The sequence below is a fragment of the Acipenser ruthenus genome, chromosome 18, assembly GCF_902713425.1.
Source record: "Acipenser ruthenus chromosome 18, fAciRut3.2 maternal haplotype, whole genome shotgun sequence".
Taxonomy (NCBI): Eukaryota; Metazoa; Chordata; class Actinopteri; order Acipenseriformes; family Acipenseridae; genus Acipenser; species Acipenser ruthenus.
In genome coordinates, this window is record NC_081206.1 from 13,230,283 (window position 1) to 13,252,853 (window position 22,571).

The 22,571-nt window shown below is 44.2% G+C and overlaps 1 protein-coding gene across 7 annotated transcripts in view; it reads left to right on the top strand.

Moving 5' to 3' along the window:
- Positions 1-22,571, top strand: part of LOC117421428 (SPARC-related modular calcium-binding protein 1-like) — a 177,346-nt gene that overhangs the window by 110,293 nt on the left and 44,482 nt on the right. For 6 of the 7 annotated variants that reach the window (XM_034035852.3, XM_034035861.3, XM_034035890.3 and 3 more), the window contains 4 exons: positions 9,895-10,090; positions 12,003-12,085; positions 15,152-15,257; positions 17,211-17,458. In XM_034035852.3, the coding sequence (XP_033891743.2) occupies positions 9,895-10,090; positions 12,003-12,085; positions 15,152-15,257; positions 17,211-17,458 (633 nt within the window). Of the gene's footprint in view, positions 1-9,894; positions 10,091-12,002; positions 12,086-15,151; positions 15,258-17,210; positions 17,459-18,766; positions 20,143-22,571 lie in introns of those variants that run through there. The other variant, XM_034035899.3, reaches the window with a different exon arrangement.

Here is a 22,571-nt window from a genome sequence, read left to right on the forward strand (position 1 = left end):
GTGGTTAGTAGTGCGCAGGTGTGTAGATGATGCAGTGCTTCAAACAATGACAGACAACAAAGTTCACGGTCCAAACTGTTGTTTAATTTTCCTTTGTACGGTTTGGCACCATTACATAATAATAATGGCTTTACACAACAATGTGCATCGGCAGTCATAAACCACGGGTTTCAGTCCCGAAATAATAATACAATAACAATAACACTCAACACAGACACGGCCACTTCTCCAGACAGTGCGTGCTATAGTGCAGGTGTGGTGAATGACAACAAATGGGTGCTGGCCTGTAGCGACAGCTCCCGGTACATGTTAGCCGTCTAACAAGAACAAACAGTAACAGACTGACAAACAAACCAAACACAATAACACTCACGATACAACAATAACACTTCTATTTCCTCCATGGGTCATTTTAGTAACCAAAAACCAAGGAACAGATAGTTCGACCACTTCCCCTAAATACCTTCAGTCATGGCCTCTTTCGGTGGCACAGCCAATCACATCTCCTCCAATCCATGACAGACACTATAGCATTAAGGTGATGACTTCTGGTATTGTGGCTCCACCCCCTTCCTGGATGGCCGGCTTCCGACTGACCATCCAGTACGAGGCAGACTTGCTGTTATACAGCGCCCTCACAGGTCGGGAGGGAGATTGTTGACTTGGATTCATTCACTCTCTGTCACAGTTAAACATAGTATATGGCATAGTGACCTCATCCGCATGTCACACTTTTAAAGTGAACCCAACAATCTTATTACAGAGGTGGCCAAACCGTGGCTCACGAGACGCATGCGGTTCTTGGGCAGTTCAAGTGCGACTCCTGGAGAAATGCTGGGTGACACACTTTGCAGCTCGAATGAACTGAAGAAAGAATAATAAACAAAAAGAATGAGAAAGTAAAAATAAGCACACGTTTATTATTTGTGTTCTCTGTAATGATTTGTGTTAATTATTCACACCTCAGCAGTCAGCAGATGCTCCTTTCGTTGTTCAGTAAAGAAGCTGATGTAACGACTCAAGCGAGTTTTGTATGGCATGGAATATCACTCGTGCCAAACGTCCTTATTCAGATGAATGAATTTTTTTTTATACAATTTGGAGTGTTGGCGCTAGACTAGAGAATGCGTATTTAAATGTTATATTGCAGGTCTGAGATGTATATTATGTTAACATATGTTACGTCTCATCATGAGCAGGTTCTGTAATCCCTTTCAAAATAAATGCAGTGCATTTGTCATCCACAAAGCTGTCAAAAGTATTTAATGCACAGTACCATCAAGGGATAGCCTAACAGCTACTGTACTGCACAACAATGCCAGTATTTAAAGCGTCTTGCTCGCAAACATTTCATGTTTTACAGTATGTGTCTTGAGGCTCTCGACCATATGGAAATTTTGGTATGCGGCTTGTAGAGGCACCCCTGATCTATTACATTGAAACCAACACAAAAAAACAACAGATATCAGAAATTATGACATGAAGGTTTGTTCCCTGGCAACTGAATGATCGTATTAAATGCCTGCTTTAGGGGGAAAAGGCACTGGCATGGCACATAGTGACCAGAGTCTGGCAGTCCCGACTTGCAGTGTCCCACAGCCCAGACATACAGCTTTCCTTGCCCTGTTAGGCTGATATGTTATTTGGAGCTGGGACTGTCAGGCGAGGCAGGGAGTGTGCTCACATGCAAGCTGGCACTGCTCTAGCAATCTAATTCATTTTCCATCACATCCAGAAACGGGGCCTCTCGGGGAGTGCAAAGCCAGAAGACTGGAGTGGTTAGTGCATCTCGTGGGCTGAGCAGCGCTGGCAGAGCAGAACCATAGTGCTGATTAATCCAGGGGTCCTCACTGCCACCCACTGCCTCCCGCACAAACAACAACTAATCAGATTCTACATCCAGTTAACTAATTCCTCCCAGCATCTGCTCCCCAGCACCAGCCTTTAACACTCTCGGCAGCAATGCACATGCCTGCAAGCCCGTCTGTGAGTCAGCCTGGGGGTGATGCACACACAGGGCTCGAGCACTTGAACGCTTTTCATAAGGCTTGTGCTTCTGAAGAGTTTACTGTAGTATATGTGCTGATTTATCCCTGAAAACTTGGCATATATTTTGTGACACTTACATATTCCTAGTAAAAGTAGTAACAAAGTAATGACCTGAAATCCCTTCTGCAGAAAGGTTAATATATTCATGTTTAATTCATGCATTTTTAATCATTTGATCACATTATCATTTAATGATGGACTATTTTGTTAAAAGGCAAAAATATAATGAAATGGGGAGAGTATGTATTCCTACCAACTATAAAACACACTTATTCTCAGTTCAAATTGGTGAACTACAATTAACTATGTTGTGCTATTTTCTTAGGGCAGCAGTGTGGACCCTCTTGACCAGAGGGTTGTGGGTTCAATCCCTGGTGGGTGACACTACTGCTGTACCCTTGAGCAAGGTACTTTACCTAGATTGCTCCAGTAAAAACCCAACTGTATAAATGGGTAATTGTATGTAAAAATAATGTGATATCTTGTAACAATTGTAAGTTGCCCTGGATAAGGGTGTCTGCTAATAAATAAATAAATAATAATACTTATATCACAATACTAACCAGTTGGTCCTTTAAAAAGTTATCACACAGAATTGAGGTATGACTGAACTAACATGGCAAAATACCACCCAAAATCACAAACATTCCCATGAAAAATACTAGCCATTGGGTTGCAATTCACAAGCTGTGTGTAAATATTTCCTCTCACTCCTGAGAAAGATTCTCAAGACAATCCCAACAGGTTCTGTCTTGTGTCCAGGGCTGGGAGGACAATGGGAAACAATAAGCTGGTGGAGAGATGAAACAAAAAAATCCTAAAATGCAAAATAAAGTTTAAAAGAAATAGTCCAATGTTGAATTTCTAAGTCACTGTGTTATTATCCTTGGAAACTGTGTACAAAAAAACAACATATTATTAAAATGAGCTGAGATTTCGTGTGACAGATGTTTGGAAATGTAGCTCTGTATGAATTACACTGCCTGCCTGTCTGCTTCTAATCAGAGCCTCTCAGTTCTCCCGGGGAGTGGAGGGGCCGGCTGCGTCCCAGCAAAAGATGCAGGGTGCACGGGTGGATCACCTGTCCAGCTGGGCTGGATCTTTAACATACTGCTCTAACTAAAACACTTAGAAAACAATAGGTTACATGTACTACCGATTTTGCACAACTAAGGCATTGCACAGCTGAGGAAAAAATGCCTAAGCATGCACCACTATTAGCTCAATACATTTGTACATTTCTCTGCCAAGATAAATATAATACTACTTCTCTGTGCCACAGCACAAATGTACACTTTGTGACACTCAAAATGTTCCAACATAAAGGTGTTTAAAAAAGAATCCTGTAGTTCAATGTATTGCTCTATGAAACCCTTTGTTTAAGTATGAATGTCTTTCTGGCAATACAGCTTGTCTGCACTGTAAAATGAAGAGGCCTTTCACTTAAAAGGTTAAGTAACAAATGGTTTGTTTCTTTTTGGTGCGTCTGCTTCATCATGGCTAGCCTTTTGTAGAGCTAAAATGTTAATAATAAGTGAAGCAGAAACAAAGAATAATTGAATTCAATCTATTTAAAAATCTTTGCCAAGAAAACTACTGGAAAGTTCTATTAAAACATGTTGTTTAAAAGATTGTGGTTCAGTTAAAGTGCGTTCATACCACCACAATAAACATGGTTCATTAAACCAGGTTGAATCACTGATAACTGGACTGGATAGAGACAGAGACAAAGATGATAACACTGTGTAACAAATTTTTTTTTTTTTTTGGTTCCTGGGTAGTAAGTGTTATTTCCTAATTGCTTATGCCTCAAAAGTACAGAAAATGGCTATTATTCCCCACAAACTTTGCTTTTGTGAGCAGGACAGTGATATTTTGAAATTTACCTATTTTCCAGAACATTCCAGATAGATTCAGTGCTGAGTAAACTTGGAGTAACTTCTAGAACTTTCTAGAACTTTCCAGTAATATAAATAGTAGTATAAATACAGGGGCCTTAAGCCCACCAGTTCAGTTTAGTTCCAGCTGCCTAAGTGGATACATATCTGCATTTTTCTGAGATGACATGAAGGTCATAGGAGGCTTCAAAATGGTGGCATTCCTGATGGGTCTCCAAGGCGGTTTTACCAAGTTTCCCTGCTATCTTTGCCTTTGGGACAGCAGGGACACCAAGGCGCACTACCACAGGCGGGACTGGCCACAGCGGACCGAGTTCTCTGTGGGGAGGAACAACGTCAAGTGGGAGCCACTGGTAGACCCCCGGAAGGTGCTGATGCCACCACTGCACATCAAATTGGGCCTTATGAAACAATTTGTCAGAGCTCTAGATAAGGAGTCGGCAGCCTTCAAGTACCTTCAAGACTTCTTCCCTAAGCTGTCTGAGGCAAAGGTCAAAGCCGGTGTCTTCGTCGGACCACAGATAAAGAAGATCCTGGAGTGCAATGAATTCCCCAAGAAGCTCACTAGTAAGGAGAAAGCGGCTTGGAACAGCTTTGTCGCAGTGGTTCGGGGCTTCCTGGGCAACCACAAGGCCGAAAACTATGTGGAGCTGGTTGAGACTCTGGTGAAGAACTACGGCACAATGGGCTGTCGGATGTCCCTCAAAGTCCATATCCTTGATGCTCATCTTGATAAATTCAAGGAGAACATGGGAGCGTACTCGGAGGAGCAAGGCGAGCACTTCAACCAGGATATACTGGACTTTGAACGCCGCTACCAAGGACAGTATAACGAGAACATGATGGGAGACTACATTTGGGGGCTGATTCGTGAAAGTGATTTACAGTATAATCGTAAATCTCGAAAAACTACTCACTTCTAAATCTTTTGTAGTCATTTTTGTATTACTTTAGTATAAATACATGTTAATTTGGATTCATATGTTGTTTTTTTCTGACTTTATGTGAACGAAAAGACACAAATTCGCCCGTTTTCTCATTGGAAATAGGCACATTTCAAAATATCACTGTCCTGGTCACAAAAGCAAAGTTTGTGGGGAATAATAGCCATTTTCTATACTTTTGAGGCATAAGCAATTAGGAAATAACACTTACTACCCAGGAACAAAAATTGTGTTACATAGTGTAATAAGAGAAAAGAACAGGGCAGAGAGAGAGGAGGAGATGGAGGGGAGGATGAGTGAAACGTGAATGAGAAAGCGCTCAGGATAGAAAGACCGGGGTAAAAGTTTCAGTGTAAAAGAATGAAAGTGGGAGCAATGGATCAGCTTTTTCCATTTATAAAATTTTTAAAAAAAATCAAATTTGAGATTCACAGCAGCCTGGCGCCAGAGTTAACCCTCACTATAATAAACAGGGCTAGATGATTTGGAAGAGAGAGCTCCTTGGCTGGACGCTGGCAGCAGTACAGAGTTACAGGGCTGGATGATTTGGAAGGGAGAGCTCCTTGGCTGGACGCTGGCAGCAGTACAGAGTTACAGGGCTGGATGATTTGGAGGAGAGAGCTCCTTGGCTAGACGTTGGCAGCAGTACAGAGTTACAAGGCTGGATGATTTGGAAGGGGGAGCTCCGTAGCTGGACGCTGGCAGCAGTACAGAGTTACAGGGCTGGATGATTGGAAGGGGGAGCTCCTTGGCAGGACGCTGGCAGCAGTACAGAGTTACAGGGCTGGATGATTTGGAAGGGGGAGCTCCTTGGCTGGACGCTGGCAGCAGTACAGAGTTACAGGGCTGGATGATTTGGAAGGGAGAGCTCCTTGGCTGGACGCTGGCAGCAGTACAGAGTTACAGGGCTGGATGATTTGGAAGGGGGAGCTCCTTAAGAACATAAGAACATAAGAAAGTTTACAAACAAGAGGAGGCCATTCAGCCCATCTTGCTCGTTTGGTTGTAGTAGCTTATTGATCCCAGAATCTCATCAAGCAGCTTCTTGAAGGATCCCAGGGTGTCAGCTTCAACAACATTACTGGGGAGTTGGTTCCAGACCCTCACAACTCTCTGTGTAAAAAAGTGCCTCCTATTTTCTGTTCTGAATGCCCCTTTATCTAATATCCATTTATGACCCCTGGTCCTTTTTTCTTTTTTCAAGTCAAATAAGTCCCCCGGGTTGACATTGTCTATACCTTTTAGGATTTTGAATGTTTGAATCAGATCGCCGCGTAGTCTTCTTTGTTCAAGACTGAATAGATTCAATTCTTTTAGCCTGTCTGCATACGACATGCCTTTTAAACCTGGGATAATTCTGGTTGCTCTTCTTTGCACTCTTTCTAGAGCAGCAATATCCTTTTTGTAATGAGGTGACCAGAACTGAACACAATATTCTAGGTGAGGTCTTACTAATGCATTGTAGAGTTTTAACATTACTTCCCTTGATTTAAATTCAACACTTCTCACAATATATCCAAGCATCTTGTTAGCCTTTTTTATAGCTTCCCCACATTGTCTAGATGAAGACATTTCTGAGTCAACATAAACTCCTAGGTCTTTTTCATAGTTCCCTTCTTCAATTTCACTATCTCCCATATGATATTTATAATGCACATTTTTATTGCCCGCATGCAATACTTTACACTTTTCTCTATTAAATTTCATTTGCCATGTGTCTGCCCAATTTTGAATGCTGTCTAGATCATTTTGAATGACCTTTGCTGCTGCAACAGTGTCTGCCACTCCTCCTATTTTTGTGTCATCTGCAAATTTAACAAGTTTGCTTACTATACCAGAATCTAAGTCATTTATATAGATTAGGAATAGCAGAGGACCTAATACTGATCCCTGTGGTACACCATTGGTTACCTCACTCCATTTTGAGGTTTCTCCTCTAATCAGTACTTTCTGTTTTCTACCTGTTAACCACTCCCTAATCCATGTGCATGCATTTCCTTGAATCCCTACTGCGTTCAGTTTGAGAATGAATCTTTTATGTGGGACTTTGTCAAAAGCTTTCTGGAAATCTAAATAAACCATGTCGTATGCTTTGCAGTTATCCATTTTCAATGTTGCATCCTCAAAAAAGTCAAGTAGGTTAGTTAGACACGATCTCCCTTTCCTAAAACCATGCTGGCTGTCTCCCAGGATATTGTTACCATATAGGTAATTTTCCATTTGGGATCTTATTATAGTTTCCATAAGTTTACATATAATAGAAGTCAGGCTTATTGGTCTGTAGTTACCTGGTTCGGTTTTGTCTCCCTTTTTGTGGATTGGTATTACATTTGCTATTTTCCAGTCTGTCGGTACAACCCCTGTGTCAAGAGACTGTTGCATGATCTTGGTTAGCGGTTTGTAAATAACTTCTTTCATTTCTTTGAGTACTATTGGGAGGATCTCATCCAGCCCAGGGGATTTGTTTATTTTAAGAGCTCCTAGTCCCTTTAACACTTCTGCCTCTGTTATGCTAAAGTTATTTAAAACTGGATAGGAACAGGTCGACATGTGGGGCATGTTGTCCGTGTCCTCCTTTGTAAAAACCTGTGAAAAGTAATCATTTAATATATTTGCTATTTTTTTTTCTTCATCTATGATTTTGCCATTTGTGTCTCTTAGACATTTAACCTCCTCTTTGAATGTTCTCTTGCTGTTATAATATTGGAAAAAGATTTTGGAATTGGTTTTAGCCCCCTTAGCAATATTGATTTCTATCTCTCTCTTGGCCTTTCTAACTTCCTTTTTGACTTGTGTTTGCAGTTCCAAGTACTCTTTTTGTGTGCTTTGTTTTTGGTCCCTTTTACTGTACTGCTGGACGCTGGCAGCAGTACAGAGTTACAGGGCTGGATGATTGGAAGGGGGAGCTCCTTGGCTGGACGCTGGCAACAGTACAGAGTTACAGGGCTGGATGATTTGGAAGGGAGAGCTCCTTGGCTAGATGCTGGCAGCAGTACAGAGTTACAGGGCTGGATGATTTAGAAGGGAGAGCTCCTTGGCTGGACGCTGGCAGCAGTATAGAGTTACAGGGCTGGATGATTTGGAAGGGAGAGCTCCTTGGCTGGATGCTGGCAGCAGTACAGAGTTACAGGGCTGGATGATTTGGAAGGGGGAGCTCCTTGGCAGGACGCTGGCAGCAGTACAGAGTTACAGGGCTGGATGATTTGGAAGGGAGAGCTCCTTGGCAGGACGCTGGCAGCAGTACAGAGTTACAGGGCTGGATGATTTGGAAAGGAGAGCTCCTTGGCTGGATGCTGGCAGCAGTACAGAGTTACAGGGCTGGATGATTTGGAAGGGGGAGCTCCTTGGCAGGACGCTGGCAGCAGTACAGAGTTACAGGGCTGGATGATTTGGAAAGGAGAGCTCCTTGGCTGGATGCTGGCAGCAATACAGAGTTACAGGGCTGGATGATTTGGAAGAGAGAGGTCCTTGGTATAACTTTCTGTACTCTTGTGTTTTCTTCCTTCGTTTTTCTTTTGCAAGTAAGAAATGTATCAATTTCAACCAACCGCTATTGCTTTTTCAAAAAATGCAGCTGCACCTAATAAATAAAATAAAAACTGTTAAAAGTATGAGTATTGTGATTGTTATTTATGTTTACTGGAGCATTATACTTCAAAAAAATGCTGAAATATTGGGCTTCACTGATTTAGGATTCAATCAAACGACAAGTAGAAAACGGCAAAGTTAATGAGCAGCACAGAGTGCTCTCCATACCAGAATCACCAGACCCATATATCAGAGTGGAAATCCACTCAATCAAAATCACGCATGCGTAAAGGTGGAACGTACAGCCGTGATAAATTCTGCTTTTTTTTCATCTGCGGTTCACTGAGCTACTAAACAAAAGTGAAATATTTATGCGCAGTGGTTTAGAGATAATACGTATTACAGTTAAAAAAAAAAATCAATTCAATTCAATATCATTCTTTTTTTTTTAACTCATTTTTATTTGCAGTCTGAGTCGTTCTGCGTACCCCCTATGACCCTTAGAAGTACCCCCAGGGGTACGCGTACCCACATTTGAAAACCCCTGGCCTAACCAATAGAAATGTGAACCAAATGCTGAAAGAAATATCACAAAAAACTGATGGAAAAATTAGATAAAAGGAAATCTTTTGTGATAGTTAACTGACTGGTCAAAATGGATGGATACATTCACATCAATGTGACTGATACAGTATATTGGGGATTGGGGGCTCTTATTACTGAACTCGTTTTAGCCAGTGGTGAAATTGGCACAAATAACCCACTAACGTATTGACACTAGGCTTGTGAGGCCAGACTTGAGCTGGACTGTCTGTGGTCACCTTCACACCAGAGGGGAATCAAGGAGCATGCCCATCGCGAATGAACTAATCCTACCCCAGAGGCAGCTTTAATACCAAATGAATTACTTCCAGAATAAAGAGGAAAAATAACTAATCCCAAAACAGGGTGTGATGGCAAGTCCAGCATTGGGCAAGCCTTTTCCTAACGTCCTCCATAAACATTGTTGTTCTGGTGTTCATGGTTGGTTTCCAAGTGTACACTGAAACATGGATGAAGTTGTGACAAGATTGCAGAAGTGTTAACATGGGGGGGGGGGGGGGGGTGGAAACCATGCCAAATGGAGATTACATAGATGACTGAAAAGTGCACAGCCTATCAGTATCTCTGTGGTATACAGTACTACACAGCAAGAGCCAGCCAACTTCAGCGTTATGTAACAACTTGCTACTTACTAATCCACTTTGAACATTGTGCTTGGTTTCTGGTACATGTCCTCATCAGCAGATCAAATGGAGTTTAATACACTGTCTAAGAAAGTCACTCCTTATTGCGATGGCAATGATGAGCAATTGTGCATTAACTAGAAGTGAAACCGATTTTGGATTTTTGAGGGGTATGATGTGTGAAACAGTATAGGGGGCTACCCCTTTGTCAATCTGTGCAGGTATTGAAGGTGTTTTTCATGGTTTTAGAGAAAGTTCCTTCTTGTGACCTGGAGAGGCAGACGGCCCCGGAGGAGGCGCGGCAGAGAGACCCAAGAGACGCCATCTTCATCCCCGAGTGCGGCCTGGCGGGGCTCTACAAGCCTGTTCAATGCCACCAGTCCACCGGCTATTGCTGGTGTGTGCTGGTGGATAGCGGCCGGCCCATTCCTGGCACCGCCACGAGGTAAGCTCTCTAACTCAGACTATATAGCAGTCCAGGCAAAGCACAACCCAGGGTAGCAGCAAAGGAGTATTTAAAAAAGAGAGACAGAAACAGGAATGACATTAGCTGCATTTTGACTGTACTTGCTGGTAGCAAACACTGCCTTGTAGACTTTTCAAACCCATTAGGAGCCTTGAATGGGATACTCACTTCTAAATGAAGAGAGCCATACTGTGGAGCTCAGTGAGGAATAAAGGGCTGAGGAGTCATCTGTTATACAGCCACATTTAGATCAAGATTAGCTCTGTTGTACTGTGACTGCAGGATGTTTATTAGCGCTGTTGTACTGTGACTGTGTGGGATGATTATTAGTGCTGTTGTATTGTGACTGTGTGGGATGGTTATTAGTGCTGTTGTATTGTGACTGTGTGGGGTGGTTATTAGTGCTGTTGTATTGTGACTGCAGGATGTTTATTAGTGCTGTTGTATTGTGACTGTGTGGGATGGTTATTAGTGCTGTTGTACTGTGACTGTGCAGGATGTTTATTAGTGCTGTTGTATTGTGACTGTGTGGGATGGTTATTAGTGCTGTTGTATTGTGACTGTGTGGGATGGTTATTAGTGCTGTTGTATTGTGACTGTGTGGGATGGTTATTAGTGCTGTTGTATTGTGACTGTGTGGGATGGTTATTAGTGCTGTTGTATTGTGACTGTGCAGGATGTTTATTAGTGCTGTTGTATTGTGACTGTGTGGGATGTTTATTAGTGCTGTTGTATTGTGACTGTGTGGGATGGTTATTAGTGCTGTTGTATTGTGACTGTGTGGGATGTTTATTAGTGCTGTTGTATTGTGACTGTGTGGGATGTTTATTAGTGCTGTTGTATTGTGACTGTGTGGGATGGTTATTAGTGCTGTTGTATTGTGACTGTGTGGGATGGTTATTAGTGCTGTTGTATTGTGACTGTGTGGGGTGGTTATTAGTGCTGTTGTATTGTGACTGTGTGGGGTGGTTATTAGTGCTGTTGTATTGTGACTGTGTGGGGTGGTTATTAGTGCTGTTGTATTGTGACTGTGTGGGATGGTTATTAGTGCTGTTGTATTGTGACTGTGTGGGGTGGTTATTAGTGCTGTTGTATTGTAACTATGCAGGATGGTAATTAGTGTGGTTGTACTTTGACTGTGTGGGATGGTTATTTGTAGAAATTGGTTTAAATAACAGTATGCCTTATAAAACAGGTTACAAGTACTCAAACACACAAGTATAAAGAAACAAAGGTGTATCACACTGTGTCTGTTATGTTGAGTAGACTAGGATTGTTGTTACTAGATATGACACTTTTTCTACAGTTTACAGTTTTTATTATGTGCCATATTGATTTTTAAATCAGTTTCTCCAAAAAAAAAAAAAAAAAAACAGTACAACAGTACATCCCGATCTAGAGAAAATAGCCACAATATAGTTATAGCTGTTTGGCCATATGGTCTATTCAACTTCTACTGCAAACCTTATAGTGCAGAGACTAGTATGCATTTCCCTATACTTTTATCATGCCGTTATGACAGACAGGAAGACACTAGGAGTTTCACCGGTTAACTACAGCTCTCCCGTATTAGTCCACAGGTTAATTGGGTAGATGGTTGGTTAGTGAAGTACATGTACGATAAAGCATTGAAAATGCTAATACGTTTCAGAGCTACAGGCATTTCAGACATGTGAACCTGCTCCCATCCCTGCTGTGCTTGTAACTTGCAGGTTGTGTTTGAATGTAATTGTGTGTAATTGTGTTACTTGCTGCCACCTGCAGCTGTATTTATTGTCTTAAACAATAGTTTCACACAATTGTGTCAGCGGTCTGAGTGGAACCCTAGTCCTAGAGGAGACAGCGAGGGCTGTTCCTGCTTTACCTCCTGCTTTCCCTTTGTGTCCTGCAGGTACCAGACCCCCGAGTGTGACAGCGCAGCGCGGTCTCGCAGCTCAGAGGCAGAGGATCCCTTCAGGGACAGAGAGCTGCCAGGTGAGCCGTGCCCCGGTGTGGGCTGCAGGGAGAGAGGCCAGGGATTGAGTGCACAGGGTTTGCAACTTTATACATGGGATCTGTCTCTACCTAACCCTAACCCTAACCTGAGATTGAGAGAATTTATTGAGATCTGATCTTTGTAGAAATTTATTGGACACATTGGATATATGGAGGCGTCTCTCCGCCTGTACATTTGTCCGTCTTTACGTCACTGTGACAGGCTAGCTGCAGGGAGGACTTCAGGCCAGAAAGAAACACACAGACAGACGGTACTGAGCTTGAAACTGAGACGCTATGGCTGCGCTCAGTGCGTTTAATAAACAAACAAAAGGTTTTAAACAGAAAACAGAAGACAGGACACGGGACTTGAGGCCAAATAAAAGACAAATAAAACGGACTAACACTTAAACGGTGGACGGACAGACACACAAACACGGCGAGTACAAATAAACAAACAAGTATCGTGCTGGTCCTACCAGCACGCGATAGCAATTGTTATAAACTTTTTAGTTTCTCCTTCTCCACACTCGTTCTCCACTCACCGAACACACAACCCAGAGTGAGTAAAACGTGCATCTATATATACTGTTGTTATACTGTTGGATTCAATTACTAATTAATTATTCACTTGAATCCCAGCACGTGAATTAATTATGTGCAACCTCGTGCTTGCATATTAATTACTTTAAATGCACGTGAAGTGATGTGCAATCCTTGTGCTTAAATACAACTATACATTTTAAATAACTCGTGCTGCACACACCCATTTATATCCCGTGCAGCCAACTCTATACACCAACATTAACACACCACACGCAACATTCAACATATAACACACAAATGCACAAAGGGGAGGGGCACATTGCCACAGTCACACTTTCATTTTTACATGTATCTTAAGAACACAAGAAGTTATTCCATGTATTGTAAATCCAGTCATTGAGATTGTCATTGTCCTGCATACTTGTGCTGTCATGATGCCTCCTCCATGTGGGATTAAAGTAGAAAGGAAGAGGGAAGAATACACTCTGGTGATAGCTGGTCACAACTTTAAAGCCCTTAAAATTAAGACTTTTTTAAAGGACAGTTTACTTTATTTATAACATTTTTTAACAAAAATATAAACTTCGAACCCCAAAACTGGGCTTAAAAATGATCAGCTTTTATAAAGGAAATCTGATGTCCTGAAGCTCCCTCGCACTTTGTTCTTCCCATTTATATAACACCAGGATCCATAATAGCAGGGATACCCGTACAGTCTCATCACATTTGCAAATATAGCCCAGTTATATTGCTAGGTTTTTATTATCCATATATTCTCTGTTTGGGGTAAAAAATGTCTGCATAAAATAAATTAAAACATGTTTTCAGATAAAAAGCAGCTTAAATACAAGAATAACAAATACATTTGTTATTCTTGCAAGATTAATCAGATTCCCCTGCCTTTTGAAGATTTGAATGCCGTAATGTCTCATTTAGCACTCAGTTAAAGATTCACTGTCGTGTTCACTCACAGGGTCTGTCGTACATCACAGATACTAATTGGATTCACCTGGGCTCCCAAATACCTTCTCTTCCCACGGAATGCTCTGAGCCAGCAGAAAAGCCATGAAAATAAGAAAAAAAAGACCCAAGACCAGTAAAATGAGAAGATTCATTTATTACATTCTGGCGTTTGAAGTCCTCTTTACAGACACAATTAGGGAGGAAAAATTCTCACTGGCTGTGAGAGCTATAAAACCTATTCATCTGGGCAATTAAAAAAGCACTACCTTAGGTGTTGGGCGGCAGCGAGTTGTAAAACTTAACAGGGCTGTGCGCTGCCGAGAGGGGCCTGCACAAGGTTGGGGCTGCTCTCCACATGCTGCCGAGAGGGTCCTGCACAGAGTAGGGGCTGCTCTCCACACGCTGTCGAGAGGGTCCTGCGAGGGGCTACTCTCCACACGCTGTTGAGAGGGTCCTGCACAGGGTAGGGGCTGCTCTCCACATGCTGTCGAGAGGGTCTGCGAGGGGCTGCTCTCCACACGCTGTCGAGAGGGTCCTGCACAGGGTAGGGGCTGCTCTCCACATGGTGTCGAGAGGGCCCTGTGAGGGGCTGCTCTCCACACACTGTTGAGAGGGTCCTGCACAGGGTAGAGACTGCTCTCCACATGCTGTTGAGAGGCTTCCTGCACAAGGTAGGGGCTGCTCTCCACACGCTGTCGAGAGGGTCCTGCGCAGGGTAGGGGCTACTCTCCACACGCTGTCGAGAGGGTCCTGCACAGAGTAGGGGCTGCTCTCCACACGCTGTCGAGAGGGTCCTGCACAGGGTAGGGGCTGCTCTCCACACGCTGTCGAGAGGGTCCTGCGAGGGGCTGCTCTCCACACACTGTCGAGAGGGTCCTGCGAGGGGCTGCTCTCCACACGCTGTTGAGAGGGGCCTGCGAGAGGCTGCTCTCCACACGCTGCCGAGATGGTCCTGCACAGGGTAGGGGCTGCTCAACACACACTGTTGAGAGGGTCCTGCGCAGGGTAGGGGCTGCTCTCCACACGCTGTCGAGAGGGTCCTGCACAGGTTAGGGGCTGCTCTCCACATGCTGTTGAGAGGGTCTGTGAGGCGCTGCTCTCCACACGCTGTCGAGAGGGTCCTGCACAGGGTAGGGGCTGCTCTCCACACGGTGTCGAGAGGGTCCTGCGAGGGGCTGCTCTCCACACGCTGTCGAGAGGGTCCTGCGAGGGGCTGCTCTCCACACGCTGTTGAGAGGGTCCTGCGAGGGGCTGCTCTCCACACGCTGTTGAGAGGGGCCTGCGCAGGGTAGGGGCTGCTCTCCATCACCTCACACTTTTTCTTCTTTTTCTTTTTTCTTTTTTCTTTCTTTTCATTTCTAGGATTTACATTGGCATATGTGCTTATTTTTTATAAACATTATTATTTAAAGAATATACAAGCAAATATAAGGCTTGATCGATTAGGTCAGCATAGTTTAAAGCCACAGGTTTCTATGCAAGGGCTTTTTGATTGCTTAAACTGACCTCTGAACCACAATGGCTGCCATGATCCCACTCCCTTTTGTTTTGGTTCAGGATGCCCAGGCACGAAGAAAGTGGAGTTCATCACCAGCTTGCTGGACGCCCTCTCTACCGACATGGTGCAGGCTATAAACTCACGAACTCCATCTGGTGTTGGGAGGTAAGCGATGCTCCTCTAGCTGATCAAGCGTTCTTCACTAACTGTGATTTGATATGTGTGTGTGGCCACACTAATGGGGACACACATATCAAAAAAAGTAACACTTGTGTACTAAATGATTTGAAAGTCTAATGTTCTAAATCAGAGTAGAAAGATGACTGTTAAATAAAAACCCACCTGTCTATTTTTCATGGAGTTGTGGATTTATATTATCAAGCAGACAACACAGGCATCTTTGAATCAGATCAATTTTTTAATGGTAGGGAACAAACTTGAGAAGGGGGTGTTAGCACTATTTACCTTTCAATTCAGGATCCCTGTCCTGAGCTCTTAAATCAGAATTCGATTAGTAATCCATGTTTTAAACTCCCTTGTAACTGTGATATGTGAAGTACCCCAGGGGGTAGTATTGGTATACTAGCTGCCCCGGGTGCCAGGTGCACTGATGTTTATCAGTGAGCAAGGGCGGTGCTTGTGTTGTGTTAGTGACATCTTATCCACGTGGGGTTGAGCCTGGATATATCAACTGTGTGTGGGGTAGGGGCTTTGAGCTTTGTATCAGTAATGGGTATTACAGGTGTCACCACACTTACTCTAGCCAATCCACTTAACTAAAAGGCCACAGTGCCCCTGCATCCTTATTTATAACCCCTAGGCCATAACACCTCCAATAATTACTATGTTTAAGCTCACTTGTACAGTGCCTTCAAGATTCTCAGCATTTAACCTCTATGCCACTCTACCTGTCAATACCTTATCACCAACCCCTAAGACCACACTGCCTCCCAGTCTCTCAGCTCTAACCACTATACCACACTGCCTCCCAGTCTGTCAGCTCTAACCACTAGACCACACTGCCTCACAGTCTCTCAGCTCTAACCACTAGACCACACTGCCTCACAGTCTGTCAGCTCTAACCACTAGACCACACTGCCTCCCAGTCTCTCAGCTCTAACCACTAGACCACACTGCCTCACAGTATCTCAGCTCTAACCACTAGACCACACTGTCTCCCAGACTCTCAGCTCTAACCACTAGACCACACTACCTCCCAGTCTCTCAGCTCTAACCACTAGACCACACTGCCTCCCAGTGGCCAGGCTGTGCTGAAATGGAAGGTTGCTTGCCTTTGTTTTGTTTTGTTTGAATCCCTCTGGTTTGAGGCATTCCCCTTCTCAAACTGCTAATTTGCTTATCTGCTGAACCACAGCAAGAGGCCAGAGGAGATGAACAGACTTTGAGTAAGTTATTCATGGGGGCCACTGGGATACAGTATCTCATGGGCATCTTTGCCATCGTGAAGCTGTGTAGCCTCTAGTAGGATAAATACTTGTAAACTGAGCATTATTATTAATTGAAGATATTTATATAAAACAGTTCCAGAGATAGCACACATAGAATTTAGAGATCATTTTGTACTGTGAAATTTGGCCAGGGTGCTCTTCTTCAAAATGGTGCCAAAGGAACAGAGAATTGGCTTGGTTTTCCATGACCATCACTTGAGGGCAAAGGTTTTACACAATCCTTGTATCATAGTTATAATGTAATATAAAGATAATATAAATAAAAATGTTGGCACAATAGAACTGAGAGCCTCTCAGAATGACTGCAAACACGTATGACCTTTTAAAGCTGTCTTGTGAATAACATTCTCAACTCCAAAACAATACAATCATTTCAAAAAGACATATAAAACAATACAACTATAATATTATTTCAGTCTAACAGTAAGCAACTGTGCTAACTGCTGTATTACTGAGAAGTGTTTGAATGCATTCTCAGTGTCAGGCAGAGTGCTTTAGAGTCCAGGGTAGGGACTAGTGTTACGGGATGGGACCTGATTCACTGATAACAGGCTGCTAGTTATAGTTTCTTTCTGTCCTGAAAGGAACATTTCACCTGTGCAGTGAGTCGTGAGGCTGATTTGAACCCCCGCCCCTTTGCTGTCGGCAGGTTCTCGGAGCCAGACCCCAGCCACACTCTGGAGGAGCGGGTGGTTCACTGGTACTTCGGGCAGCTCGACAACAATGGCAGCAGCGACATCAACAAGAAGGAGCTGAAGCCCTTCAAGCGCTACGTCAAGAAGAAAGCCAAGCCCAAGAAATGTGCCCGCAAGTTCACAGAGTACTGCGACCTCAACAAGGACAAGGCCATCTCCCTGCTGGAGCTCCAGGGCTGTCTGGCTGTCAGCAAGGACGCAGGTGGGCAGGCTTGCACTCATTGCTTTGGGTGGAATAATCAATACTAACCAATGCATTGAGAACAAAAGGTGTAGACTTCACAAAATAATCAATACTAACCAATGCATTGAGAACAAAAGGTGTAGACTTCACAAAATACAACTGAAAACAAATCAATGTGGAGATTATTATATATCACTTGTTTTACAACTACATTTCATTTCATTTTGTTAATCCTGTCATTATCTCCTGTCAGTCCATGCCTCCTGCTCTTCCGTGTGTGTGGTGGGGGGGGGGGGGGGGGGGGTTGGGGGGGGGTTCAACGTAAACAAGGCGACACTGGTCAGTGAAAGCAGGGAACATGAGCTAATATGAGTGGCTATGGATAAAAGTGCAGCACACAACTGAATCCCTGGCACAATTACCAGTCTCTTAAAACAATCAAGGGAAATACAGTAATTACATTTTAAATGGGCAGTTTTGCATTAATCCAACACCTTACTTTGTACATTAAGTCAATTGGTTAATATATGCGTTGAGAAAACTGTATTATTAAAAAGCAAGAACATTTTATTTTTTTCATTAGCTTCTGCCATTTTACATCACAAAGCAATTACACATGGATGAGTTTTAGTCCAGAAAAGCACAAGGACAGCATGTGTTTCTGGATAGCAAGCTACATGAGGCTCCAAATAGGGAAACAGGGTGATTAATCCATGAATGAACTGAGGCTCGCAAAAAAAAACCATGCCGATCTATTACCGGTTGCATCTGTAGTCCAAGAAGACTTTACATTGTGATCATAGTTAATGGAGCAATGATTCACTCTCAGAAGATGTTGCAGCTCACTTGTCCTAATAGGTAAAATACATGTCTGTGTGGCACACACAACCATATACACCACTCTGTCTATCTGACTTGCCCATCAAACAGTCATGAAATATCAAGGGCAGGGCCTTATTCACTGAAGTACAATGTGTGGTATTGTACTATCAACATAGCCTAACTGTGAATTAACCAAAGCTGCTTGGGGGATATCCACACATGCATGGCTTATCCAGCTCACATCAAGTGATGAATTCTGGAACTGGTACAGGACAAGCAATAGGGAACACAGGGATGCTATACATTGTAAGCATAGGGAGCACTATTGATTCCCATATCTCAAAATTAATTAACTTGAGTGCTGCAATGCAGAATGAATAATCCAAGGCCTCTAATACACAGCTTCATAGTTAATGAATTTATTAAACATGCAATTGCACATGTAGGCTTCAACAATGCCTCTGTCGCACAATTTCTTAACTGTATAATTGTGCTTTATCCCAGCTCTGTATTAAAAAAACAACCACTTGCAAGAAAGATGGAAGCTTAGAAGGAGGGAAAACAGTGATAGAAACTGATCCTGGCATAGCGGAGACAGAGGCAGAGTGAGAGAGAAGTTCCCCTGACAGAAAGACCCTGCTCCCTGCCTGCTGGCTCCCACCTGGGATTGAGAGAGGCTGACAGCACGCTCCTGCTGATGTGCTCGGAGTGGAGGGGGGCTGAGCCACTCTGACTAAACTGTACACACTTCTGGGCTCAATTCACACACTGCTCTGTGATGAACCCATTATTGATTACTAAAATATGTTGTTCACATGTATATATTGTAAGATAGCGGGTTGTGAGAGACAGCAGGGAGGGGGTTAAAACCTCCCTGCGAGAGAAAAACATGTGAGAATGCACCTTTTTGTTTGATTTGTGTTGCTTTAGTGTTTAGTTTCATTGTTTTATTATTAATGATCATCCGCACCTGGGCGTTATTGGGGAATTAGACCCAGGTGCGGGGTTTAAAAAGAGAGCAGGCAGTCTGCTCGAGGCTGCTGAGGAGAAGGAGGCAGAAAGGTGTGCTCTGCTTCCTGGCAGTCGTGAGTTACAAAGTAAGTGCTGTTTCAAACCAGTGTGTTTTGGAAGGACGGGTAAACAGCGTAGCTGTCCCGTGTTAGTCAGGGTGTTCCTGAAAGTTGAGTTAGTGCTCCAAGAGGAGCTAGGTGTTTATTTTGTGTGTTTTGTTTATTTTTGTGTTTATTAAAATATAGCGCGTCAGCGCTTGAAAAATCCATTTCTGTGTCCTGGGTCGTATTTTTAAAGGGGCAACGAACCCGAGTGAGTGCCGCTCGTTTACATTTGGTGTTAGAAGTGGGATCGCCCCTAAGACCCAGAAAATTGATTTGTTGTACCTGATCGAGCAGATCACTCGGAATGCCGTTGCTCAGGGAGAGCAACTTAAGAGATGGGGGAGAGAGATGGAGTTGGCTCCAGTGAAGAGAAGGGAGCCAACAGAATTGGAGCTGCTGCTCCAAGAATGGGAGCAGGCTAGCGGAGCTCCACAGCCTCCCGAGCCAGAGGCTGCGGAGCCGCCGCTTCCGGAACCCAGAGGGGAGAGAGGGGAGGAGCCGTCGCTGCCGGAGCCCAGAGGGGAGGAGCCGCCGCTGCCGTAGCCCAGAGGGGAGGAGCTGCCGCTGCCAGAGCCCAGAGGGGAGGAGCTGCCGCTGCCAGAGCCCAGAGGGGAGGAGCTGCCGCTGCCAGAGCCCAGAGGGGAGGAGCTGCCGCTGCCAGAGCCCAGAGGGGAGGAGCCGCTGCTTCCGGAGCCCAGAGGGGAGGAGCTGCCGCTGCCGGAGCCCAGAGGGGAGGAGCTGCCGCTGCCAGAGCCCAGAGGGGAGGAGCTGCCGCTGCCAGAGCCCAGAGGGGAGGAGCCGCTGCTTCCGGAGCCCAGGGAGGAGGTGAAAAGCATACCTCCACCACAGCCCCGACCACCACCCATACGGTCCAGTCCGGCGTCGCTGCGTCCAGTCCCTCACCCCTTGCTCCTGGACACCCTGTCGGTTAGCCTGGACCTCCCGTCACTAGACCTGGAGCCCAGGAGTCGGCAGAATCGGGCACTGTTCTCCACCTGGTCCTCTGCTCCGCTCCTCCCGGACACTAAGACGTCGCTGCGCTGCTCCCAGATGTCGCTTACGCTCCCCCTTTGTTGACCGGACTTCGCTGCACTGGGTCCCAGCTGCAGACCTCTGCCCGCTGCTGCAGTCTCCAGTGCCCCGGTTGTCGTTCCGGTCGCCCCTGTCAAACCGTTGGGGTCCCTCGTCGCCGGTGCGCGGTCCCTACCTGGCTGGTGGGTGGTTGTGTTTTAGGGGAGGAGGTGGCCGTCTCGTGGCCTGTGTCTTGTAAAGACAAGGGGGGGATGTGTAAGATAGTGGGTTGTGAGAGACAGCAGGGAGGGGGTTAAAACCTCCCTGCGAGAGAAAAACATGTGAGAATGCACCATTTTGTTTGATTTGTGTTGCTTTGTGTTTAGTTTAATTGTTTTATTATTAATGATCATCCGCACCTGGGCGTTATTGGGGAATTAGACCCAGGTGCGGGGTTTAAAAGGAGAGCAGGCAGTCTGCTCGAGGCTGCTGAGGAGAAGGAGGCAGAAAGGTGTGCTCTGCTTCCTGGCAGTCGTGAGTTACAAAGTAAGTGCTGTTTCAAACCAGTGTGTTTTGGAAGGACGGGTAAACAGCGTAGCTGTCCCGTGTTAGTCAGGGTGTTCCTGAAAGTTGAGTTATGCTCCAAGAGGAGCTAGGTGTTTATTTTGTGTGTTTTGTTTATTTTTGTGTTTATTAAAATATAGCGCGTCAGCGCTTGAAAAATCAATTTCTGTGTCCTGGGTCGTATTTTTAAAGGAACCCGAGTGAGTGCCGCTCGTTTACAATATATATATATATATATATATATATATATATATATATATATATATATATATATATAGTGAACCCCAATGATAATTATGGAAATTCCATAGTTTTTCCATGATAGCCTTGTTGAATCAAAACCAAAAAATCTTTTCTTAAATATCCAAAGGGGTTTATATTAACCAATTCCATGTCTTTTGAAACAAAATGATGTATGAATTAGACAAACAATGAGATTCAGAGTATGTGAAAAAGTAAATGAACCCTATATAAAGATCAGAAACTCTGCGAGTTTGGTCTTCACCATATAGGTGTGTGGAAACACGTCATGCCACGATCAAAAGAAATCTCTGAGAACCTCAGAAAAACAGTTATTGATGCTCATCAGTCTAGAAAGGGTTATAAAATCATTTCTAAGGATTTGGGGCTTCACCAATCCACTGTCAGACAGATTATTATTATTACAGCAGTGTCCCCCACCTGGGATTGAACCCACAACCCTCCGGTCAGGAGTCCAGAGCCCTAACCACTACTCCACACTGATGAAGAAAGTTCAAGACCACAGTCACTCTACCCAGGAGCGGTCGTCCTACCAAAATCTCTCTGAGAACAAACCTGAAAATCATCAAGGAAGTCACAAAGAACCCCACAGAAACATCCAAGGATCTGCAGGCCACTCTTGCCTTGGCTAATGTGAATGTCCATGACTCAACCATCAGAAAAAGACTGAACAAGAATGGTGTTCATGGAAGGATAGCCAGGAGGAAACCACTGCTCTCTAAAAAGAACATTGCTGCCCGTCTGAAGTTCGCCAAAGAGCACATAGATGATCCACAAGACTTCTGGAACAATGTTCTCTGGACAGACAAGTCAAATGTAGAACTTTTTGGCCTCAATGAGAAACGTTATGTTTGGCGAAAACCAAACACTGTGTTCGAACAGAAGATCCTCATCCCAACCGTCAAGCATGGTGGTGGGAGTGTGATGGTTTGGGGCTGCTTTGCTTCCTCAGGACCTGGACGGCTTGCCATCATTGACACAACCATGAATTCTGCATTGTATCAGAAGATTCTAGAGGAGAATGTCAGGCCATCCGTCCGTGAGCTGAACCGAAAGTGGGGCATACAGCAAGACAATGATCCTAAACATACAAGCAGATCTACAAAAGAATTTCTGCATTTTAGAATCGCCTCGTCAAAGTCCGGACCTAAACCCCATCGAAATATTGTAGCAGGACCTGAAGTGAGCTGTCCATGCAAGGAAGCCCTCAAATGTCACTGAGTTGAAGCAGTTCTGTAAGGAGGAATGGGCCAAAATTCCTCAAAATCGATGTGAGAGACTGACCAACAGTTACAGGAAACAGTTGAAGTCATTGCTGAAGTCATCACAAGTTTCGCTCTCTCCAGTGCTGTGTTTAG